This window comes from Martes martes (assembly GCF_963455335.1).
Source record: "Martes martes genome assembly, chromosome: 11".
Lineage (NCBI taxonomy): Eukaryota > Metazoa > Chordata > Mammalia > Carnivora > Mustelidae > Martes > Martes martes.
This window is the reverse complement of record NC_137899.1, coordinates 79,945,411-79,967,762: the sequence shown is the minus strand read 5'-3', so window position 1 is coordinate 79,967,762 and position 22,352 is coordinate 79,945,411. Positions and strand designations below refer to the sequence as shown.

The 22,352-nt window shown below is 37.6% G+C and overlaps 1 protein-coding gene across 3 annotated transcripts in view; it reads left to right on the top strand.

Annotated features, from left to right (window-relative positions):
• AASS (aminoadipate-semialdehyde synthase) overlaps window positions 1-22,352 on the top strand; it is a gene marked incomplete at its 5' end in the record, with an annotated part of 53,799 nt that overhangs the window by 4,858 nt on the left and 26,589 nt on the right. The window contains 11 exons of one of the 3 annotated variants that reach the window (XM_080818532.1): window positions 3,199-3,240; window positions 6,489-6,566; window positions 6,965-7,141; window positions 10,016-10,100; window positions 13,669-13,736; window positions 13,832-13,978; window positions 14,899-14,977; window positions 15,105-15,232; window positions 16,625-16,773; window positions 18,205-18,327; window positions 18,937-19,048. In XM_080818532.1, coding sequence (XP_080674658.1) covers window positions 7,055-7,141; window positions 10,016-10,100; window positions 13,669-13,736; window positions 13,832-13,978; window positions 14,899-14,977; window positions 15,105-15,232; window positions 16,625-16,773; window positions 18,205-18,327; window positions 18,937-19,048 — 978 coding nt within the window. Of the gene's footprint in view, window positions 1-3,000; window positions 3,241-6,488; window positions 6,567-6,964; window positions 7,142-10,015; window positions 10,101-13,668; window positions 13,737-13,831; window positions 13,979-14,898; window positions 14,978-15,104; window positions 15,233-16,624; window positions 16,774-18,204; window positions 18,328-18,936; window positions 19,049-22,352 lie in introns of those variants that run through there. The other 2 variants (XM_080818531.1, XM_080818530.1) reach the window with 2 other exon arrangements.

Here is a 22,352-nt window from a genome sequence, read left to right as displayed (position 1 = left end):
TGCTAAGAATAGAGGATGCAGGGTCACTTGGTCACCTGTGGTATGTGAAATGAGCCCTGTGGGAAAGGTGGGACCATTTCTAGGCTCATCTGTGTGTTTAAAAAAAGAATAAAACAAAACAAAACTCACTTGTCTTTGGAATTGTTTTTATTTAAGAACCATTGGGATTTAAGTCCTATGGTATTGTTGCAGTTTTTCCTCTGGTTTGGGGAAGAAAGAGTGCTATGGACTTGGGCTTGTGTTTGGGCCTGATACAATCTCTTTTAAAAACAAAACTGTATAAGGGCACGTGGGTGGCTCTTTTGGTTGAGCCTCCGACTCTTGATTTCTGCTTAAGTCATGATCTCAGGGTAGTGAGATAAAGCCGTGTTGAGCTCTGTGCTGAGTATGGAGGCTGCTTGGCATTCTCTCTCTCCCTCTGCCCCTCCCCTTTGCTCACACATGCTGTCTCGCTTTCTCTCTCTCTTTCTCTCTCTCTCTCTCTCAAAAAAAAAAAAAAAAAGAATTTTAAAAACAAAGCTGTATAAAAAACTGAAAAATCAGATAGCGTATGTAGCAATCTTTTACCAAAATATTGCTCATCAGTATTTTGGCCAAGTGGAAGAGCCTGAGCTGCTTTTTATCAGCGTGTTTGCTTGCTGCGTGCATTATTTTTCTTACTGTCCCTCTTCTTTCTAAAGTCTTCTTAGCTGATCTCCTTGCTGTTTGCTTTGTTCTTTTAGTCTGTTGTATTGTGACTTGACCTATAAATTTTCTATCTCAAATGGCAAGTAGTTGCTCCCAGAAAATCCACTTGTATATGCCGCTGTTTAGACAGAACTTCCCCATCTGTAAAGTGGGTCTGGTGTGGAGATTGCAGTCTGATGTAACAGAAATGTATTCATAAGAATTTTGATGTATGTTAGCAGTGATTGGTAGGAAATTTCTAGAAAGTGTGAAATTCAATTCCTGTATTTTGATGCCAACCTTAAACATAAAAAACTAAGGCTTAGCATTGAAATGATCCAGCAGATTATCCTCTGAAATTGCCAAGTGTATGTAACCATTTGAAGAGGGGCAGACTATTGTTTGATATTTATGCTTTAAAAATCTATATAAAATTTATTCTGTGCTGGCACATAGTAAGCCTCTTGTTTATTCAGTTTCTTGATTGAATAAATGAGTGGCATTATGTAATCTGGAGTAGCAGAAAACTGGTTGAGGCAGGTCTGGGTTTAATATAATAGCAGGAGGAAGTGGTATGGAGAGGAAAACCTGAAAAGGGGAACAGCATGTTTATAGCAACAAAAGGGTGGTGGGGGGGGGGGGGTTAGGACAGTGCTTCCTAACCTTTCAACACCTGTCATGGAGAAGCATGTTTGTTTTGTTTTCTTAAATTTCCAATCTGCCAGGACTAATACTTTCTAAAATTCAGTAACATTGAATTACTAGAAAAATAGTCATGTGATATAGAGGTTTCCAAGAACTTCCTTTCTATTTCTGTGCATTGCTCATCCAGGACCCATAAAGAGCAGGTCACCCACTGCCAACAGGCTGCCAGACACACTTTGAGTAGCTCCAGTTTAGGGAATGGTCTGAGATGAAACTCCAAAGAGGTTGGAGCTGGATTGTCAAGAATCTTGCCCGCGATTAAAGGATTCCAGCCTTTGTGCCATCAAAATTGGCCTAAATTATCTTTTTGTATTTGCATCATAGGTTAACATGCTTAAAACTTTAGTGTTGAATACATGTTTGATGAAACATATTTCAAAAACTCTTTTGGTTTGGCAAATATTGGCTAGTGTCCTATAATTTGCTCAGTACTTTTTTTTATTTTGGAAATAACCTCATTTGTCGAAATTTGGGTTTGTTGGGTAAAGGAGCACTTCACGTCATCCAAGGTTTCCTTCCCCTTTTCTCTATCTTGTGTCTGTTATATCTGAGTTGGTTGGATTTTACAGCAGATTTCTCAGGAGACCAGAAATGATCTGTGAGCCCTCCTGCCTTTGTTGTCCTGTTCTCTCTCTCTTTTTTTTTTTATTTTGAACAAATAAGCTTTATTTGCATATTGAGAGATTAAAATTGTAAAGTCATAAAAAATGCCTTTTCCAATATTATTATTTTTTTTTCAGCGTAACGGTATTCATTGTTTTTTTACCACACCCAGTGTTCCATGCAATCTGTGCCCTCCCTAATACCCACCACCTGGTTCCCTCAACCTTCCACCCCCCCCCTTCAAAACCCTCAGGTTGTTTTTCAGAGTCCATAGTCTCTCATGGTTCACTTCCCCTTCCAATTTCCCTCAACTCCCTTCTCCTCTCCATCTACCCTTGTCCTCCATATTATTTGTTATGCTCCACAAATAAGTGAAACCATATGATACTTGACTCTGTCTGCTTGACTTATTTCACTCAGCATAATCTCTTCCAGTCCTGTCCATGTTGCTACAAAAGTTGGGTATTCATCCTTTCTGATGGAGGCATAATACTCCATAGTGTATGTGGACCACATCTTCCTTATCCATTCATCCGTTGAAGGGCATCTTGGTTCTTTCCACAGTTTGGCGACCGTGGCCATTGCTGCTATAAACATTGGGGTACAGATGGCTCTTCTTTTCACTACATCTGTATCTTTGGGGTAAATACCCAGTAGTGCAATTGCAGGGTCATAGGGAAGCTCTATTTTTAATTTCTTGAGGAATCTCCACACTGTTCTCCAAAGTGGCTGCACCAACTTGCATTCCCACCAACAGTGTAAGAGGATTCCCCTTTCTCCACATCCTCTCCAACACACGTTGTTTCCTGTCTTGCTAATTTTGGCCATTATAACTGGTGTAAAGTGGTATCTCAATGTGGTTTTGATTTGAGTCTCCCTGATGGCTAGTGATGATGAACATTTTTTCATGTGTCTGATAGCCATTTGTATGTCTTCATTGGAGAAGTGTCTGTTCATATTTTCTGCCCATTTTTTAATATGATTGTCTGTTTTATGTGTGTTGAGTTAGGGTTGTCCTGTTCTCTTATGATGTCTTTACAGTCAGCAGGTTTTAAGATGCTGCGAGTACAAAGGACCAAACTGGGCATGCTGGGGCTCAGCTTCTCCAGAGGGCTTCACCACAAAGCGGTGATGGCCCTGAGGCGGGAGGATGTGAATGCCTGGGAGAGGAGGGCGCCTCTGGCTCCCCGGCACATCAAAGGGATCACCAACCTGGGATACAAAGTCCTAATACAGCCTTCCAATAGGCGAGCCATTCATGACAAGGTAAATATTTCTAATTTTTTAAATATGTGGGAATAAAATGAAAATCAAGGAGCATCTGAGTAAAAGTGCAATGTTTATGAAATCAAGGAACATCTGAATAAAAATAAAATGTTTGCCAATGTACTTAAACACCACATGATGATATTCCTTTGTTTTGATTGTAATGAGATTTCTAGTTAGAATTTTTACTTGAGTCCAGAAATTAATCAGTTAAGTTTTGGGTTTTTTTTTCCCACCCTATTTCATGCTTTCTCCAGGTGAGGGGTGGAGGAGTTGCCATTAGAAGGGGGTGATGTCCTTTAGTCATTATGTCCATGTGCAGCCCTGGTTCTGGGACTGGGGAGACTAAGGCCGCTAAGACATGACTACATTTCCTGGGAATAAATCATTCTCCTGCCTAACCATCAGACCTAAAAAAATAGTAATTCCATAATATCATCTCACATAGCCCATTTCAAATCCCCATTCTCTCAAATGTCTTTATGGTCTTTTATTTTAATTGAGGCTTAATTAAGGTTCGTTGCATTTATTGTTATGTCTCTTTAGTTCTTTTAATTTAGATCTGCACGCCCTTTTGATTTGTTTGTTTCTAAGACATTGACTCTTTTTGAAGAGTCCAGACTAGTTGACTTGTAGAATGGTCTGCTTCTGGGTGTTACTGGCAATTATATTCAGGTTAAAACACTTCTGATACAAGTATTACCCAGGTGGTGCATATTCTTTCCACTCTATCACATCAGACACAAAATACCAGGTTGTCCCAAGGTTAGGAATTCGTGGTCACGTGGCTGAGGTAGTTGCCACCAGGTCTCTCCATTCTCTACAAACCTTTTTCTGTTTGTAATTACTGAGTCTTCTGCGGAGTGATGTTTTGAGACCTGTGAATCTTGTGTTTGTTTCTCAGCTACCTTTTGCTAAAGATGTTAGGATACGTTGATGATCTTTCCTGAATCATTTTTTTACATGGAAGCTTGCAAAGTGATGATTTTCTGACTCTCTCTTCTGAGTTTACTTGCTGATTTTCTTCTATAGAAAAGAGATTGCCCATAGTTTTTTCTTTCTTGCTCTTTTGAGTATCATTACGGCTGCATGGACCTTTTTCATTTAATGTATGATAATCTATTAACCATTTTTTTTAATGTCCCAGTTATCCCAAATTCGAGATAGAGGATTCCTTTAAGGGTGCTCCTCTGTCCTTTGGAGCACTTGATCTTTCAGCTTTCTTGTTTCCTGCAGCAACAAATGGTCTTAGTCTTACCTTGTGCTTTTTTTGCCCTACACCTGGGATTAGCCATCTATCTCACCAGGGAGCTCTGATTTCTTTTAGTATTTAGAAACCAAGATCTGATACCCGGTGTTAAGTGTGCTTATTTTTACTGAGATATTGTTGCTCTTAGCACTTTTAGTGAACAGAGCTAAGAAATAAGATTACACATACATATACATATATATTACTTCATCATGAATCAATACTGATATTTCCAATTAAAATTTTTAACATTGCAGGTTTTTCTTACCTTTAAAATTTTATATTTACATCTATTTTCTCCAGTAGTGAAAATTTTAATTCTTTATAATATTAAGGCATGTTTTTTGCTTTATCTTGTATTATACATAAAATATTTTTGGAATCATGATAACTATTATTATAACTAACAATAAACCTATAAATGTTAAGAGAGTAGATCTTAAAAGTTCTTATGCAACTATGCATGGTGACAGATGTTAACTAGATTTATTTTGGCGATCATTTTGCAATACATACAAATATCGATTATTATGTTGTATATGTGAAACCATATAATGTATGTCAATTATACCTCGATAAAAAATAAACCTATTAAATGGAGTTTAGTATTTTTTTGAGTAAGAAAAGGTTTTTTGCTTTTAGAATATATCTCACAAAGAATATTCAGATTGCTGTATTCAAGTTATTTGAGTTATTCTTTCTATATAGTTATATTGTCAGTGTGATATACAGTTGGATTTATGTATTTTTTCTATACATTTTCAAGGTTGATTTTAAATCCGTTTTGATTTAATTATGTTTTTAAGATAAGTGAAACATTTACAAGTTTCAGATGTTTGAACTATGTAAAATGATGCAATGTAGAAAGTCGTCTTCTTATCTTAATCCCTTACATCCTGTTCCTACCCTCTCCATAATGTACTATTGTCATTAGTTTCTGATCTATTATTTCTACATTTCTTTCTGTAAAAATGAACGTGTGTGTGTGTGTGTGTGTGTGTGTGTGTGTGTTTTCTCAGTTTCCCCCTTAGTCTTACATAGAAGGTTGTAAACTATACATACTGTATCTTACCTTGTTTGTTTAGTCAGTGAGATATCCTGGAGCTCACTCCTTGTCTGTTCATAGAGATTCGCTTCATTCTATTTAATGGCTGTGTTTTAATGTGGTAATTACTCCATGATTTGTGATTTATTTAACCAGTCTACTACAAATGGACAAATAGATTGTTTTCAAAGAAACCAGGTATGAATCATGTGTTCACTCTTGTAGTATCTGTCCATCTGTAGTTTCCTTTAAAGTAGATTCCTAATTGGATTCATCTTCCTTTTATTCTGCTGCCACTTTTGATGCTCTTTTAATTCTGCCTGGATCATGCTAACCCTTTATTTAGAAGTCTGAAATGACTTCTATTGCCTCCATGTACTAGCTACTCAATCTCAGTTAAATGTGTAAGCCTCAGGTTTCCCATTGATAAAATGGCCATAATAATAATACCTACCTCATGGGAGTTTTAGGAAAATTATATGAGATAATTCCTGAAAAGAGCTTAGTAAAGCAAGTACTAATTTATTAATAAATGTTGGTGATGATTTTTATTTTTTATCCAGTAAAGATCATATTCACCGTAATAGTCTTCTTTTCCAAATTGACTTATCCCTTATGCCCTAAACATCACCTTACTTTCCTGCCTCCATATTTGTATATATTTCTTCAATTCTTTCTACTGATACTACCACCTTGCATCTCCCATCTCCATCTCTCCAAATCCTACCTAGCCTTTTAGATTACTTTAAAGTTTCATGTTTCCTTGATAATCTCACCCAGGAATTATCTCAGTATCCATTAAACTAATGTGTCACTTAGATTCTGCTGTTCATAATTCTTTTGAATTCAGCCTCATTTACTATGCTCCTGACTCCTTTTTACTGTATTTTGTGAGCTTCTTTATAGGAAGGATGTTGTCTGCCTTTTTAGTGTGTCTTACCATCTCATCTCTAGCACAGTCTGCTGGATGGAGTGGGGCAGTAATAAATACTAATTGAACCAAAAAAAAGAAGAAAAGAAGAAAAGAAAAAAGTAAATATTGCAGATATATGTCTTTCTTTTAAAAATACACCAGAGTAATAAATTACTATTTTGCATTTAACATTTCAGTGCATTGTTGATACAAAATATACATTTCACAAATATTTTAAAATCATATGTGCTAGCAGTTATGACATACTATTCACTGCTCTTAAATAGGAGTAGGTGGTGAATTTTCTAATTTTATTTTGCTATAAAAGTCAAACTTGTTAAATTGATCTTCGGCAAGAAAGTAAAAATACTAGAAGTAGTTATTCTACTATTTGTTCTGATCCATACAGATTTTATGCCTTCAAAAGATTGTGCCTTTAATTGCTATACTTATTTATTAAAGAAAATAAGAATACAACAATTAGGGAAATAACTTTTAACCAAAATTGCATTCCCAGGAATATGTCAAAGCTGGTGGCATTCTTCAGGAGGATATTTCTGAAGCTTGTCTAATTTTGGGAGTTAAAAGACCCCCAGAGGAAAAATTAATGTCTAAGAAGACTTATGCATTCTTCTCCCACACAATAAAGGCTCAGGAGGCCAATATGGGCTTGCTGGATGAGATTCTGAGACAGGTAATTAGTGACCAGTAATCATAAATGTTAACATAGAAACAGTATTTCTTTCTATCTTTAAATGTCAAGTGGAGTTTTAGTTTCCTTTCAGCATGTAGGAAATACATCATGTTATTCACCTCAATAGGAAAGGTGATCTGTGAATTAGTGCTTGAATAGTTCTGCTGCTCTTAGGGCTTCTCTGCTGTGCATGTTTAGAATTTAATAAGAGAAACCAAACATTTCATTCCTTTTGTACTGAAATGGAAAAAAATGATAAAAGTGTTCCCCCAAACGATTAACATTTTAAAGTAGAATTGAGAGCTGAAAAGAGCTTCGGGGATCGTATGATCCGCTTCCCTCATTTCTCAGATGGAGCCCAGAGAGGTGAATTGACTAGACTGAGGTTGCACAGCTCTGTAGTGCCAGAACTGGACTGGGAATTATTTTTACATTTATTATCATTCATGAAGGAAGAAATCATTTTTTGAGATATAAGTACTATACAAAAACTCTAAAGTATTCATTCAGCAAATACTTAGTGTCTGCATTGTGACTGACCCTCTTCACTGCAGTGGCAATAAAGTAACTGTCTTCACAGAGCTTACATTCTAGTGGGAGGAGACAGATGATAAATATATAAATAAGATATCTCATCTGTCACTTAGAGATATGTGTGATGGACATAAATATGATACAGAAGGAAAAGGGGGGTTCTGGGCACTGTGGGTGTACAGTAGTTTAAATAGGACGATCGGGGAGAGCCTCACTGCAAATTTGGCATTGAGCAGAAATTCGAAGGATGTGAAGGATCAAGTCATATCTGTCAGGTAAGAGTTTTCCAAGTGGAGAGCATACTAGTGCAAGGTCCTGTGGGTCTGGCTGAGTGGAGGGTTAGTAATCATGTTCTAAAGTGCTTATTCAGCCTTCTGTGTGGATAATATTGGAGATGGGAGGAGAAAATTGATAAGATTGTTAGTCTAGAGTAGTATGGATACCAGGTTCCAAATGACAGTGGCTTGCACAAGGGAGTGGAAGTGTGGAAATAGAGGTGGTGATACATAGACCCAATAGGCTGTATTTTAGAGGTCAGATCCTGCAGAAGTTACTGGTGAAACAAATGTGGAATATGAGAGAAAGAGCAAATGAGAGGAGTCCAAGGTCTTCGCTTGAGCAATTTGAAGGAGCGGCCGCAGACTGAGATGATGGTACTGCAAGAGGGAGCAGGCTTGAGTGGGACCGTCAGGAGTCAGGAGTCGAGTTCAGGGCCTGCTGAGTTTAATTTGTCCATTAGACATCTAAGCAGATTTCAGACTTTAGACATTAGATTTTAAAGAGGGAGCCATTGATAATGAGTTTGTAGCTCCAGGCGACGCCTCCTGATACATATTTGTAGTTTTTAGAGACTTGATGGCATCTAAGACAGGGAGACTTGATGAGGGTAGGCAGTAAGTGTAGGTAGAGAAGTCCAAGGTCCAAGCCCTGGGGTAAGAATGCTAGATTAGAGCATTAGAAACTAGACTAGAATCTAAGAATAGGCAGAGGACAGGAGACCTCACAAACTGTAAAAGGAAGGGAGGAAATTGTGATCTGTATGGTCCTGTAGAATACATTCTATCATTTCAAATTTGCAAGACCTCTGCTAGTGAATTCCCAGTGGTTTTGAAAAACAAATTCAAAAAGTAATTAATGTAAATAATGCTACAAGAAAAAGGTTTCACCTTAAGCAGATAAACTCCTTTAAAAGTACTTAGGAGGGGCTTCTGGGTGGGGGCGCCTGGGTGGCTCAGTGGGTTGAGCCTCTGCCTTCAGCTCAGGTCAGGATCTCAGGGTCCTGGGATCGAGCCCTGCATCGGGCTCTCTGCTCGGCGGGGAGCCTGCTTCCCCCCCACCCCGACCCTGCCTGCCTCTCTGCCTATTTGTGATCTTTATCCATCAAATAAATAAATAAATAAAATCTTTAAAAAATAAATAAAAGTACTTAGGAAGGATTTTCTTTTTTGTTACATGAACTTTTGTTTGTTATAAGAGAACTCAACAAAAACAGAACTGCTTTTTGGCAGTATTTTGTAACCAGTTACTTAGAATTGGATGATTAGTAAACATTCTTATATTCAGGCACATGGTAAAAATCATACGCTCTTTGAGGAGATAAAGTGACTATTTAAGACATTCTATAATTACAGTATATCAGTAGCTTTTTAAGTGTGAGTTAGTAAGACATTGCTGAGAGGGAAGATTCCCAAAGACAGGAAGAATGTGGTTTCAGTGAAGGTGAGAAAATGAAAAGCAGGTGGCATGTACTACTTTGTAAATGAAGTTTACTTGTAAAAGGATGGAGAGAGAAAAAAAAAAAGGGAAGGAGGAAGGGAGAGAGAAAATGAGATTTGTGTGTATGGACTTGAGAAGGGGGTGTTTTCATTTTTAAGGTAGGAAGGAGCAGGGTACAAAGGGGTAGTGCAGGAAGGGAAAAGTTCCAAGAGTGGTCTTGGGAGACATGGGGAAAAGCTGGGATCTAGTTCACAGGGATTAGCCTTGGGAGGGACTTGTTTTCTTTGAGATTAGAAGAAGGATGTGGGGATAAGTGGACTGTAGATAGATATGTAGATGGTGCTGGCCTAAAAGTTAAAGGAAATCATGCCTTTCCAATTTTATTGACCACATTCAGGGGGCATTTATCACCCTACTGGGACCATCTCTAATCACAGACCTATCAGTGGTTTGTGACCCAGTATTTTCTGGATATTTCATGGTGCACCTGATGGTAACTTAACAAAGTCAAGATATATTTTATAAGAGGAAGAAATGTGATATATTTATTTGCTCATATATATGCTTTACTCATTGAGATTAAGCTTAGTTGGTCTGGGTGAAAATTTTTTATCCTTTCTTCAGGAAATCCGACTTATTGATTACGAGAAAATGGTGGATCATAGAGGAACACGGGTAGTGGCATTTGGACAGTGGGCAGGTGTGGCAGGTAGGTATGCCAGGGTTTTTACATCACCCACTTTTTAAATTTACCTGGGAAGTAACTGTGTTTTCTTTTTTCCTGTGACTAGAGCAGGGAACTGTTCATTTCCACCGATAAAAATAAACATCGGGAGGGTGCCTAGGTGGCTCAGTGGATTAAAGCCTCTGCCTTCAGCTTAGGTCATGATCTCAGGGTCCTGGGATCGAAATCTGCATTGGGCTCTCTGCTTGGCAGGGAGCCTGGTTCCCCCTCTCTCTCTCTGCCTGACTCTCTGCCTACTTGTGATCTCTGTCTGTCAAATAAATATATGAAATCTTTAAAAGAAAAAAAAATAAACAGAGGGATACATCTAAGGGTGATGAATATTAGGGAATAAAAAAGCAAATCATTACATATCTTTATTACAAAAGTTAAAAAGAAAAAGCAGGGAAAAGGAGAACAACTATGAATAGGATCTGACTTTTAAAGTAGTTCTATCTGGAAGACTAGGAGAAGTCAATTTGGTGGTGAGAAGTTGTGGAGGAGAAGAAAAGGGGGGAAAGAGAGGGAAAAGATACAGGGGCAGGAACCAAGAGAAGAAAGGATAAGAACTGGAATTGGGGGGAAAGTCCACTTGAGTTTTGGCCCACTTAGTACTTTGAGCCTTCTTTGGTTGAGGAAACATCACTTCATGTTATAACTCTACATCAGATTAGAACTTGAAGGTCTGTAATTGTTAGAACAAGTAGAAAATTGGTGGAAATATAGAATAGTAAAACACCATCAGCTACTCTGACATAATTGAGGGTTCTTGAGCACTCACCCAGATGGCCCATAAGAACAAAACAGTTCTTAGTAAACATAAAATGTTTTAAATCATAGAGTATGTGCTCTGACTATAATAAAGTTGATGTTGAAATAATAATAGAAAGATATCTAGAAAATTTCCAGATATTTGGAAGGTAAACAATGTATTTTTGAATAACCGATGAGTCAAGAAGGAATCATAGGAAAAATAAGTAAACACTGTGAATTGAATGAAAATTTAAAACAGCATACCAGAATTTATGGGGTGCAGATAAGGTGGTGCTTGGGAGGAAATTTATAACATTTAATGCTTTTATTAGAAATGAAGAAAGTCCAAATTAGTGATCTAAACTTCCATCTTACGAAGCAAGAAAATGAAGAAGTAATTAAACCCAAAGCAAATACAAGGAAAAGAATAATAAAGATAAGAGGGAAAATCAGTGAAATCAGAAGCTAGTTTTTTTTTCTTAAGCAAATCTGTAAAATCGATAGGCCTCCAATTAGGCTGATTAGAAAAATAGAGAAGGCACAATTTACCAATATTAGGAATGCAAGAGGGGTCATCACTATATTTCATATAGACATTAAAAGGGAAAGAAAATATTATGAATAGGCTAATAAATTTGACAGTGTTGATCAAATAGACAAATCCTTGAAAGACGAAAATGACCAAAACCAACTCAAGAAGAAATAAAAAACTTGAATATCAATGTACATAAGAAATTCTCATAGGCTTTTATCAAGAGAAATGAATTACTTTTTTTACAAAGACTTATTTCTAGTAACTTCATTCTAATAGTGTAAAAATAATCCAAATGTCTATCAGCAGAATGGATAAATAAGTTGTGATATACCCATAAAATGGAAGCTCCTTGTCAATAAAAAGAAGTAAACTACTGAATAAATACTGAAACTACACTGAATTATGTGTGAATCTCAAAAACATGCTGAGTGAAAGCAGACACATAAAAAAAGAGTATATACTAATAATTTCATTTATATGAAACTGTAGAATTAACTACTCTGTACAGAGAGAAGTAAGACCAAAAAAAAAAAACAAAAAACAAAAAAAAAACCCAGAAGTAAGACCAGTACTTTTCTGAGGCAAAGAGCTAGGGAGGATTGACGGGGGTGATGGAAATATTCTGTATCTCAGTTACGTTGGTGGTACTACGGGTGTGTACATATGTTCACAGTTATCAAATGATGCACTTTAAATTTGTGCATTTTATTGAATATAAATTACTCTTTTAAAAGTTGACTTCAGAAAAAATATCAAAGAACATTTGGAAGGGATACAGAGAAGGAAAGTTCTGTTCCTAAAAAGAAGAGGAGAATGGATGCTGAGGTCTTTGCTGTGGGTATGCTGAGTTTTCACTGTTTGAGTCCAAACTGAGAAATCCATAAGATAGTTGATCAGGTCTTGAAATAAAACAACCTGTGTTAGAGATACAGACTTGGGGTCATCAGTGTATACAGAATACTTGAAATTTAGGACTGGATAAAATTAGCTAAGGAAAAAAAAATGTAGAGATTGAAGAGAGTAGGTCCCTGGACAGAATCTTGAGGCCAGCTAATTTTAAAAAAGGACCTTAAGGAAAGGGCAGAGGGCACAAAAAGAAATGGGCATAGGAAGAGGCATAGGATGATATTCATAGGATGAAAATTTTCAAGTCAGGGGTGCTTGGGGAAGCGAGGGTTCCACGTTGCCAAATACCACTGACAGGTAAGTCAAGATCTGACAGTTGTTCCCTGAGTTTAGCTATTTAGATAACTAAAATTGCCAATGGCAGTCATAAGGTCAATGCTGACCTTGTGTTTGTTTGTTCATTAGTTTTGGTTTGAGAGGAATCTAAGTGTCTTTATTTTTTTTTTAAAGATTTTATTTATTTATTTGACAGAGATCACAAGTAGACAGAGAAGTAGGCAGAGAGAGAGGAGGAAGCAGGCTCCCCGCTGAGCAGAGAGCCCGATGCGGGGCTCGATCCCAGGACCCTGGGATCATGACCCAAGCCGAAGGCAAAGGCTTTAACCCACTGAGCCACCCAGGCGCCCCGAATCTAAGTGTCTTTAAATGTTGATAAGAGTGAGCCGTATATTGTGCTAAGCGAAATAACTCAATCAGAGAAAGACAAGTATATGATCTCACTGATATGAAGAATTTGAGAAACAAGACAGAGGATCATAGTGGAAGGAGGGAAAAATGAAACAAGATGAAACCAGAGAGGGAGACAAACCGTAAGAGACTCTTAATCTCAGGAAACAAACTGAAGGTTGCTGGAGGGGAGGGGGGTTGGGAGGGATGGGGTGACTGGGGGATGGACACGGGGAAGGTATGTACTATGGTGAGCGCTGTGAATTGTGTAGGACTGATGAATCACAGACCTGTACCCCTGAAACAAATAATACGGTATATGCTAATTTTAAAAGAAACGGTGAGCCAATAAGGAAGAACAGTGAAAGGAATAATTCCAAAAGTGAATTCCTTAGAGAAGGAATGGGAAGGGATGGGATTTGGAGCAAAGGTAGAGAGAGTAACCTTAGAAAAGAAGAAGGACACTTTTCATTTGCCAGGGTTGAAAGTGGAAGGGACTAGGTAGGGATGCAGCCGAGTCGTGCTCTCGATGGCAGAAAATTGAGGGGATGGATAAGGTGACCCCTGGGGCCCCTTCCAAATCCAAGATGCTGTGGTCTGTGTTTCATCAGAGCACTGAGCAGGTTGGAGAGAGAGAGGGAGCAGCTTCAACCCCTGACTGACGGCTTTTCTGTTGGTCTGATTCTGCAATAGGGATGATCAACATTTTACATGGAATGGGGCTAAGGCTCCTCGCTTTGGGACATCACACACCTTTTATGGTGAGATGTGTATTTTGTTCATTTTTTTGAAAATATGTATCAGGACAATGTCTCAGGCGGTCGACTGATTTGAATTCCTGTGTGCTTGCTTGCAGCACATTGGCATGGCCCATAACTACAGGAACAGCAGCCAGGCCGTGCAAGCTGTCCGCGATGCTGGCTATGAAATATCTCTGGGTTTGATGCCGAAGTCGATAGGGCCTTTAACATTTGTGTTCACAGGGACTGGTAATGTATCTAAGGTAACTTCTTAGATGTTTCTAAGGAAGTCTTTCTGTAAAGCAGCCCGAACTCTTGAACCTAGCCCAAGGAATGTGAATATTTTTGGTCATCTCAAAGCCTTGCTTCTGGATGAGTAGGCGTTCTATTTTTGGTTTCTTACCTAGGTAACCTTTCCCCAGTATAGAGCAGTAATGGTCCAAACCTAACTTTCTTTGCTGTCGTTTGACTCCAACCTGTCACAGTATTAGAACACTTTTTCTTTCTAAAGAGATAAATCATTGTTATTGGTACATAGGTCTGTTCTTAGGGTGATCTCTTTTTCCTTCATCTCTGAGATAGCCTAAAGTTTGGAAGTGAGCACAGGATGTAAATTTTTAAAAATGATTTGAAGTTTCACCAAGAAGATTTTAGGAAGCTTAATACAGGATCAGAATTCATACTTTTTCTTCCTTCTGGGATGGTTTTGAGAAGGCAGTTGTGATCCCGCAGGGGAACTTGTAAATGTAAAATAGGTCTTCTCTCAATGAAAACATGTTACAAATAGGACATCACTCTTTGTATTATACTGTGAGATACGCATCTAATTTTTTTCATAGGAAATACAGTTTCGTCACTTGAAATAATTCTGCAATGAAGCAAAAAGTAAATATAAATATTTTATTGTGCCCTCATTTTTAAACACCTTTGTGTCTACTCTGAGTAACTTTAGTTAAAAAAAAAAATGAAAGCTCCTTCCGATGGATGCTGTTCCTACTGGAATAAAAGTTGGTTTGTAGACTGTGTGAGAGAAGCTTATCTGTACTTCTGTGTTGCAGACTTCGTCTCTGGGCAGGACAAATGGAGCTAATAATTGTGGGGAAAGTGAATTGGAACCTTTGCAGGAAACATGTTGGCTTCTTTCCTATTGATTTTTAGATTTTTACTCATACATTCCTTACAGGGAGCCCAAGAAATCTTCAATGAGTTGCCCTGTGAATATGTGGAACCACATGAATTAAAAGAAGTTTCCCAAAATGGAGGTAAGGGGGAGGGGAATGACTGTATGTATCTTTTACTGTTTTTAACAGTTTCTGTGTTGTAATACTTTATCACCATAAATCTTTATCATTTGTCACCTACTTTACTAATTTCTTTCTCCTCTCCAAGACCTGAGGAAAGTGTATGGGACGGTGTTAAGTCGCCATCATCATCTTGTCAGGAAAACAGATGGTGTGTATGATCCTGTAGAGTATGACAAATACCCTGAGCGCTACATAAGTCGTTTTAATACTGACGTGAGTATCACACTCAGCTTCTCACTTCGTTGCTCCTAATATGCTATAGTTAGGCTGTTTTCAAGGAGAGAGATTATTAATGTATATATTGGTTTTCAGTTCCCCATATTGATTTCTGAATCCTTTGGGTTGGCCTTAGAAGTTGTTGGCTTTTATTGATGTTGGGAGTGGGCTTTACTTAGTGGTTTTGCTGGATATGCCCTTAGTTTCACTATATCTGTTTCTGCTTCAGGTCTGCATGTGCCCAATAACTCTAAACCATTTCCTGTGGAATACTCTTTTCTGTATTTACCTTGGACTGGTTAGTGCTATTGGCAAAGCACAATGTCTATGAGGTTTCATCTCAACCTAGGGTCATCCCTTCTATGGCCACAAATTGCAGTCATAACCTCAGCCAGTTGTCTTGGAATCCATGGCATTGATTACAGGGGACTAGAGTGAAATAGCACAGTTACATAAGCAAAGACCTGTCCCCACGGTACAGAAAGTTTCCTGTAATACAGAACCTTCTAATGGGGACACACTGGCCATGTCTTCTAAGAAGAAAAATGTATGTACGTAGGAGTCACTGCGAAGTCCTCCTCAGAATCAGCAAACCAAAAAATAAATAGAAAGTGCATGCATTTATTATGAAAAGAAATGTTTTAAATAATTTTAAATATGTTTGAACAATAAGATAGCAGATTCCGGTATGAAATACAGCTGTTACAGCATGTAGAGCATGTCGTAGAGAAGGACTTTTACCTGTAGCTTGAGAATGCTTGAGATGTTTGGGAAAGAGAAATTATGAAACTAGTTTCAGACTGAAAAATTAAAAATCTAGTAAATTTCCATCCCTTGTCTTTCCCCCAATCACAGAAATATTGGTGATTGGATGCCTCCTAAAATTTATAATGACCTAGATACCATGTATGCATGTATATAGCACGTTTGTCCATAGAGCTTACAGATGTTATCTGACTCAGTCCTCACAGCATTCCTTTGAGGAATGGGGTACATGTTATCCCAATCTGGCAGGTAAGGAAAATAGAGCCCAGAGAAGTTGAGGTAGTATGATGTAGATCACACTACTGGTGGTTGAGCTGGAAATAGAGGACTAGGTCACTTGATTCTGTCCTTTTCCTTTTCTTGGCCATACACTACCTCAGAAAACAGAAGTATTAATATATTTATGCTCATATACTTCTCTCTCGTGGAGTAATTCTACACTGAAATCTGGGTGGGTATTTATTGTCTTCACCTCACAGAATGACCACTGATGTGGCAAATAATAAAGTCAGTTTGAAGTAACATTAAATTATTTCTCATGAACTTTACTAATAGCTCTCTTTCAGCCTGCTGCTTTGAAATTTGCTATTGCCTATCTTGTTCAAGTTGGCACTTGCTTTACAGATTGCACCCCATACAACTTGTTTAATTAATGGAATCTACTGGGAGCAAAACACCCCTCGTCTACTAACTCGCCAAGATGTCCAGACTCTCTTGGTTCCAGGCAAGTCCTCTGTTGCTGGTGTGGAAGGCTGCCCTGCATTACCACACAAGTAAGGACTTTACTTCAGTAAGGATGGCAGTTTTCAGCAGCAGAGCCCACTCTTAGGGTATCATCTAAGGGGATTCACATATCACAGGACTTGACTGTTAAAGACTAGTGGTCTGCTTTATTTCACTCGATTTCTTGGCTGCATTTGACAGTTAACCTTCCTTCTTCTTAAAACTCTCTTCTCAACTCTACATGAAGCTCAAAGGTAAACTCCTTAGAAAGATCTTCTATGTCCCTGTCCCCATCTCTCTCTAGTCTGTTACTTTTTTCCCCCCGAAATTCATGATTATTTATTTACTTGTGTTTATGATTTTTCTCCCTCCCATTAAAATTTAATCTTAAGGATAGGGGTCCTATTTATTTTGGCGACAAGTACCCAGTACATTGCCTGACATACAATTTGTATTAAAATAATTATTAAATGTTGAATTACATAATTAGTCAATAAATAAATCAATTAATCACAGTAAATTATGAACACCTCATCTGCCTGGCACTCTGCTAAGCTAAAGTATAGAGAAAAAATATGATTGCTACCCTCAGGCATGCAGCTGGCGTGATGTAAATGCCAAGGGAGTACTAGGAGCAATAAATAGCTCAAGAATTTAGAAGAAAGTAGGAACATTGGGTTCAGCAAAGCCTTGAAAGGGAAGACTGAGGAGAAAGAGAATTGCAGGTGGTAGGATTAATGCTTGATAAGTATGGAACCACCAAAGCACAACTTAAGACACAGCGAGTATAACAGTCTAGCTCTAGTGCAGGGTTTATAAAGGCAAGTGATAGTTGGAGGTTGGGCAGGAAATTTTTGGTCAACCAATAAAGGATTTGAAAAGCTGGGCTGAGATTTCTGTTCATAATTCTGGAGATTTCCCTGCATTAACATGTAAAATTATGTGGCTAGATAGGCACAGACCTGTCCCCATGATACAAAAAGTTACCTACAATTCTAAACCTTCTGATGGGACACACTGGCCTCACCTTGTATGAAGAACAATGTATTTGTGTGTTTTGTAGTCTTTGGTCATGCAGAGTCCCCCTCAGAATAAACTTTGTGCCGCTAAGCAGGGTGGAGGTAGTGTGATCAGACCTTCACAAGTTATTTAGAGTTGACTGAATAGGTTAACTTTAACTAGGTTGTTTCTTATGATTTCTCTAGGGATGGGGTTTTCCACTTTGATTTCCTTTTTTCTCCACCTGCTCTTCTTTTTCTTCTTACTTTTGTGTATGGATACTAAAACTTGTATTGGGAAGATTGTCCATATCCTAGAAGAAAACAGTGTCCTGAACAGTAAACTGTAGGAAAAAGAACTGAAGAGCCCAGGAAATATTTGGCTCCCACACTGAAATTTGTTCAAGTCCCTTTCATTTTTATTCATCTTTAATCTTGTTGAGAAGTTCCATGCTCTGATCTGAGTATTGATGTTATTTTCAGACTTGTGGCGATATGTGACATTTCAGCTGACACAGGAGGATCTATAGAGTTTATGACTGAATGTACGACAATAGAACATCCCTTTTGTATGTATGATGCAGACCAGCATATTATTCATGACAGGTGAGTTTGCTAAGGCTGTAGATCATAAGAGATAGATAGTAATGTGTCACTTAGTTAACCTTGATGTACTAGTTTAAAATATTCAGTATTTTACATTTTTATGAAGGCTATGGAAATATACAGAGCTATGCTCAAACATATTTAGAAGTTTGGTAGGGGAACCTGGGTGGCTCAGTGGGTTAAAGCCTCTGCTTTCGGCTCGGGTCATGATCCCAGGGTCCTGGGATTGAGTCCCGCATCGGGCTCTCTGCTCAGCAGGGAGCCTGCTTCCTCCTCTCTCTCTCTCTCTGCCTGCCTCTCTGCCTGCTTGTGATCTCTGTCTGTCAAATAAATAAATAAATAAATAAATAAATAAATAAATAAATAAAAATTAAAAAAAAAATGAAAATTTGGTAGAAAAACTACATGCAAATTCAAATACTTAAAAACATGTATATTATATTTAAATGGGAGATGGGTTGCTGGAAAAAGTTTTGCTTATTTTCTTTTATACTTTGGTACACAATTATAAATTATTATGAAACACATATAATGGAGTGGACACCTGAAAAAGTTAGAGCTTACAAGTAACATTTTATACATCTGAATAAAGCGTATTGCTTCTCCTAGTGTTGAAGGTTCTGGGATTCTGATGTGTTCCATTGACAATTTGCCAGCACAGCTTCCGATTGAAGCTACAGAATACTTTGGAGATATGCTTTACCCTTACGTTGAAGAAATGGTAAGCTGACTGGTAGCATTCAAAATTCTGTGGCTTTAAATAGAACTGTGGAGGGATCTTGGGAATGTTCTGGTCTCCAATACCTAAGAAATCTGCTGTAAAATGAAATGCCAGCCCTCCTTCAAAAGTATTTATAGACATTCATTTATATATTCTGCTTACTTGTTTCATGGGAAATATGATTATATAACTGCCTTCATGATTAATTATAATTGGATTTATCTCTTATGCATATTTTATTAAGAATGTTCATGACACTGAGATAAGATTTCCTTTTTTTCATTCTTCTGCTTGTCTAGGTCAATTCCTGTTAGAACATTCTTACTGTGCTGTGATGAACAGATTTGAAAAATCAGAAATACAGAAAATTTTATTGGATGTTTGTCACTAATGCTTAGTTAAGTGACAGCTTTTGTTGTGGTCATGTATTTTTCATTGTGATCAGTGACTGACTGCCAAAATACTGTATTATCTAAATGCCATTTCATTTGCCAGAAATAAGTGTTCTTATTTCAGTATTTAAGTTAAGCATACTCTTCTCTTTCTGTGCTGAGAATTTCCATCTTTTCATACACTTTGAGTGTACTGTTCTTTATCATATGGACAGAGTTAGAAAAGCCTCTTTATAGTCTTTGCATCATATTTCCAAAATTCTGTGTCAGCTTGGGGTTGAACCTTATGGATTGTCTTTTTCCTTAAAAATGGGTCAGATCATAGTTTTCTGGTTTTTTCCAGTTGCATAATTTGGGATTGTATCCGGATGATGTGAATAGTTATGCTGTGGAGATTCTAGATTGTTACATTTTCCTAAAAAGGGTTGATTTTCTTCTTTTAATTAGCAGAGGTTAGACTTAGACTGGTTTAAATTGAAAGCTTTGCCTCATCTAAGGTTGGGGGTAGCTCAAATAAAAGTTCAGCTCTTTCATCTTTACCTGGGTTGCTTACCTACACACACTCAGTTTGGGGGTTATCCAGAGATTTAAACAGAGTTCACATGAAAGTTGGGCTTTGCTTTTTCTGAATCTGCCCTTTCTGGCATTTTCCACTCACATTCTGGAGGCTGTGGTTGCTCTAGGTTCTCTTCCTGCCATACCCATGAAAGGTCATGCCAGATGCTAGACTCAGCTCTTTTGAGTTTTCTTCCCCAGAATTATGGTGGAGCAAGTCTTTTTTACCTTATTATTTTTTTAAATTTTAACTCCAGTATAGTTAACATACGGTGTTAACAGTAGTTTCAGGTATGCAATATAGTGATTCAACAATCCTGTACATTACTCAGTGCTCATCATGAAAAGTGTACCCTTAATCCCTGTCACCTGTTTCACACATCGCTCTACCCACCTTCCCTCTAGTAGCCATCTGTTTATTCTCTGTAGTTAAGAGTCTCTTTTTTTCCTTTATTCCTTTGTTCTGTATCTTTAATTGCCCATATGAGGAAAATCATATGGTATTTGTTTTTCTCTGACTGACTTATTTTACTTAGCACTGTATACTCTCTAGCTCCATTCATGTTGTTGCAAATGACAAGATTCCATTTTTATGGGTGAGTAATATTCCTCTGTGTGTGTGTGTGTGTGTGTGTGTGTGTGTGTATACACTTATCTGTTTACACCACATCTTCTTTATCCATTCATCTATTGATGGATACTTGGGCTGCTTCCATGATTTGGCTACAGTAAATAATGCTGCAATAAGCATAGGGGTACATATACCTTTTCTAATTGGTGTTTCCATATTCTTTGGGTAAGTACCCAGTAGGGGAATTGCTGGGTCATATGGTGGTTCTATTTTCAGTTTTCTGAGGAACCTCCATATAGTTTTCCATAGCAAGTGTACCATTCTGCATTCCTACTAGCAGTACAAGAGGATTCCTTTTTCTCTGTATCCTCTTCTACACTTGTTGTTTCTTGTATTTTTTATTTTAGCCATTCTGTTAGGTGTGAGGTACTGTTTCATTGTCATTTTGATTTGCATTTGCCAGATGACTGATGCTGAGCATCTTTTCATGTGCCTATTGGCTATTTGTATGTCTTCTTTTGGAGAAATGTCTGTTCAAGTCTTCTGCCCATTTTTAATTGGAATATTTGTGTTTTTTTGGTGGTGTTATATCAGTTCTTTCTGTATTTTGGATACTAATCCTTTATCAGATAGATCATTTGAAAATATCTTCTCCCATTCAGTAGGTTGCTTTTTTCATTTGTTGATTGTTTCCTTTGCTGTGCAGAAACTTTTCATTTTGATGTAAGTCCCAATAGTTTATTTTGCTTTTGTTTCCCTTGCCTATCTAGAAAAATGTATCTAGACGTATCTAGAAAAATGTTGCTATGGCCAATGCTAGAAAAATTACTGCCTGTGCTGTCTTCTGAGATTTTTGAGGCTTAGTGTCTTACATGTAGGTCCTTAGTCCACTTTGAGTTTATTTTTGTATATGCTATAAGAAAGTGGTCCAGTTTCATTCTTTTTCACGTAGCTGTTCAGTTTTCACAATAGGATTTGTTTGAGACTTTTTCCCCATAGTGTGTTCTTGCCTCCCTTGTCAAAGATTAATTGACTATAAAATTGTGGGTTTATTTTTGGGCTCTCTCTTTTGTTCTGTTGATCTGTTGTCTACTTTGTGCTGGTACCATGCTGTTTTGATTACTACAGCTTCGTAGTATACATTGAAATCTGGAGTTGTCATACCTCCAGTTTTCTTTTTCTTTTTTTAAGATTTTCCTTATTTATTTGAGAGAGTGAAAGAGTGAGAGTGGGAGAGAGCACAAGCCAAGGGGAGAGGAAGAGGAAGAAGCAGACTCCCCGCTGAGCAGAGTCCAATGTGGGGCTCCGTCCTAGGATCATGATCTGAGCTGAAGGTAGACACTTAACCAACTGAGCCACCCAGGAACCCTTGTTTTTCTTTTTTAACATTGCTTGGCCACTCAGGGTCTTTTGTGGTTCCACACAAACTTTAGTATTGTTTGTCCTACTTTAGTGAAAAATGCTGTTGGTATTTTGATAGGGATTGCATTAAACCTGAAGATTGCTTTGGGTAGTATGGACATTTTAACAATATTTGTCCTCCCCATCCGTGAACACAGAATATCTTTCTATGTGTTTGTATCATTTTCAGTTTCTTCCATCAGTGTTTTATAGTTTTCACAGTACAGGTCTTTCACCTCCTCATTAAAATTTATTTCTAGATATTTTATTCCTTTTGGTATAATTGTAAATGGGATTGTTTTCTTAATTTCTGTTTCTCCTGCTTCATTATTAGTGTATAGATATGCAGTGGACTTCTGTACTTTGATTTTTGTATCCCGCAACC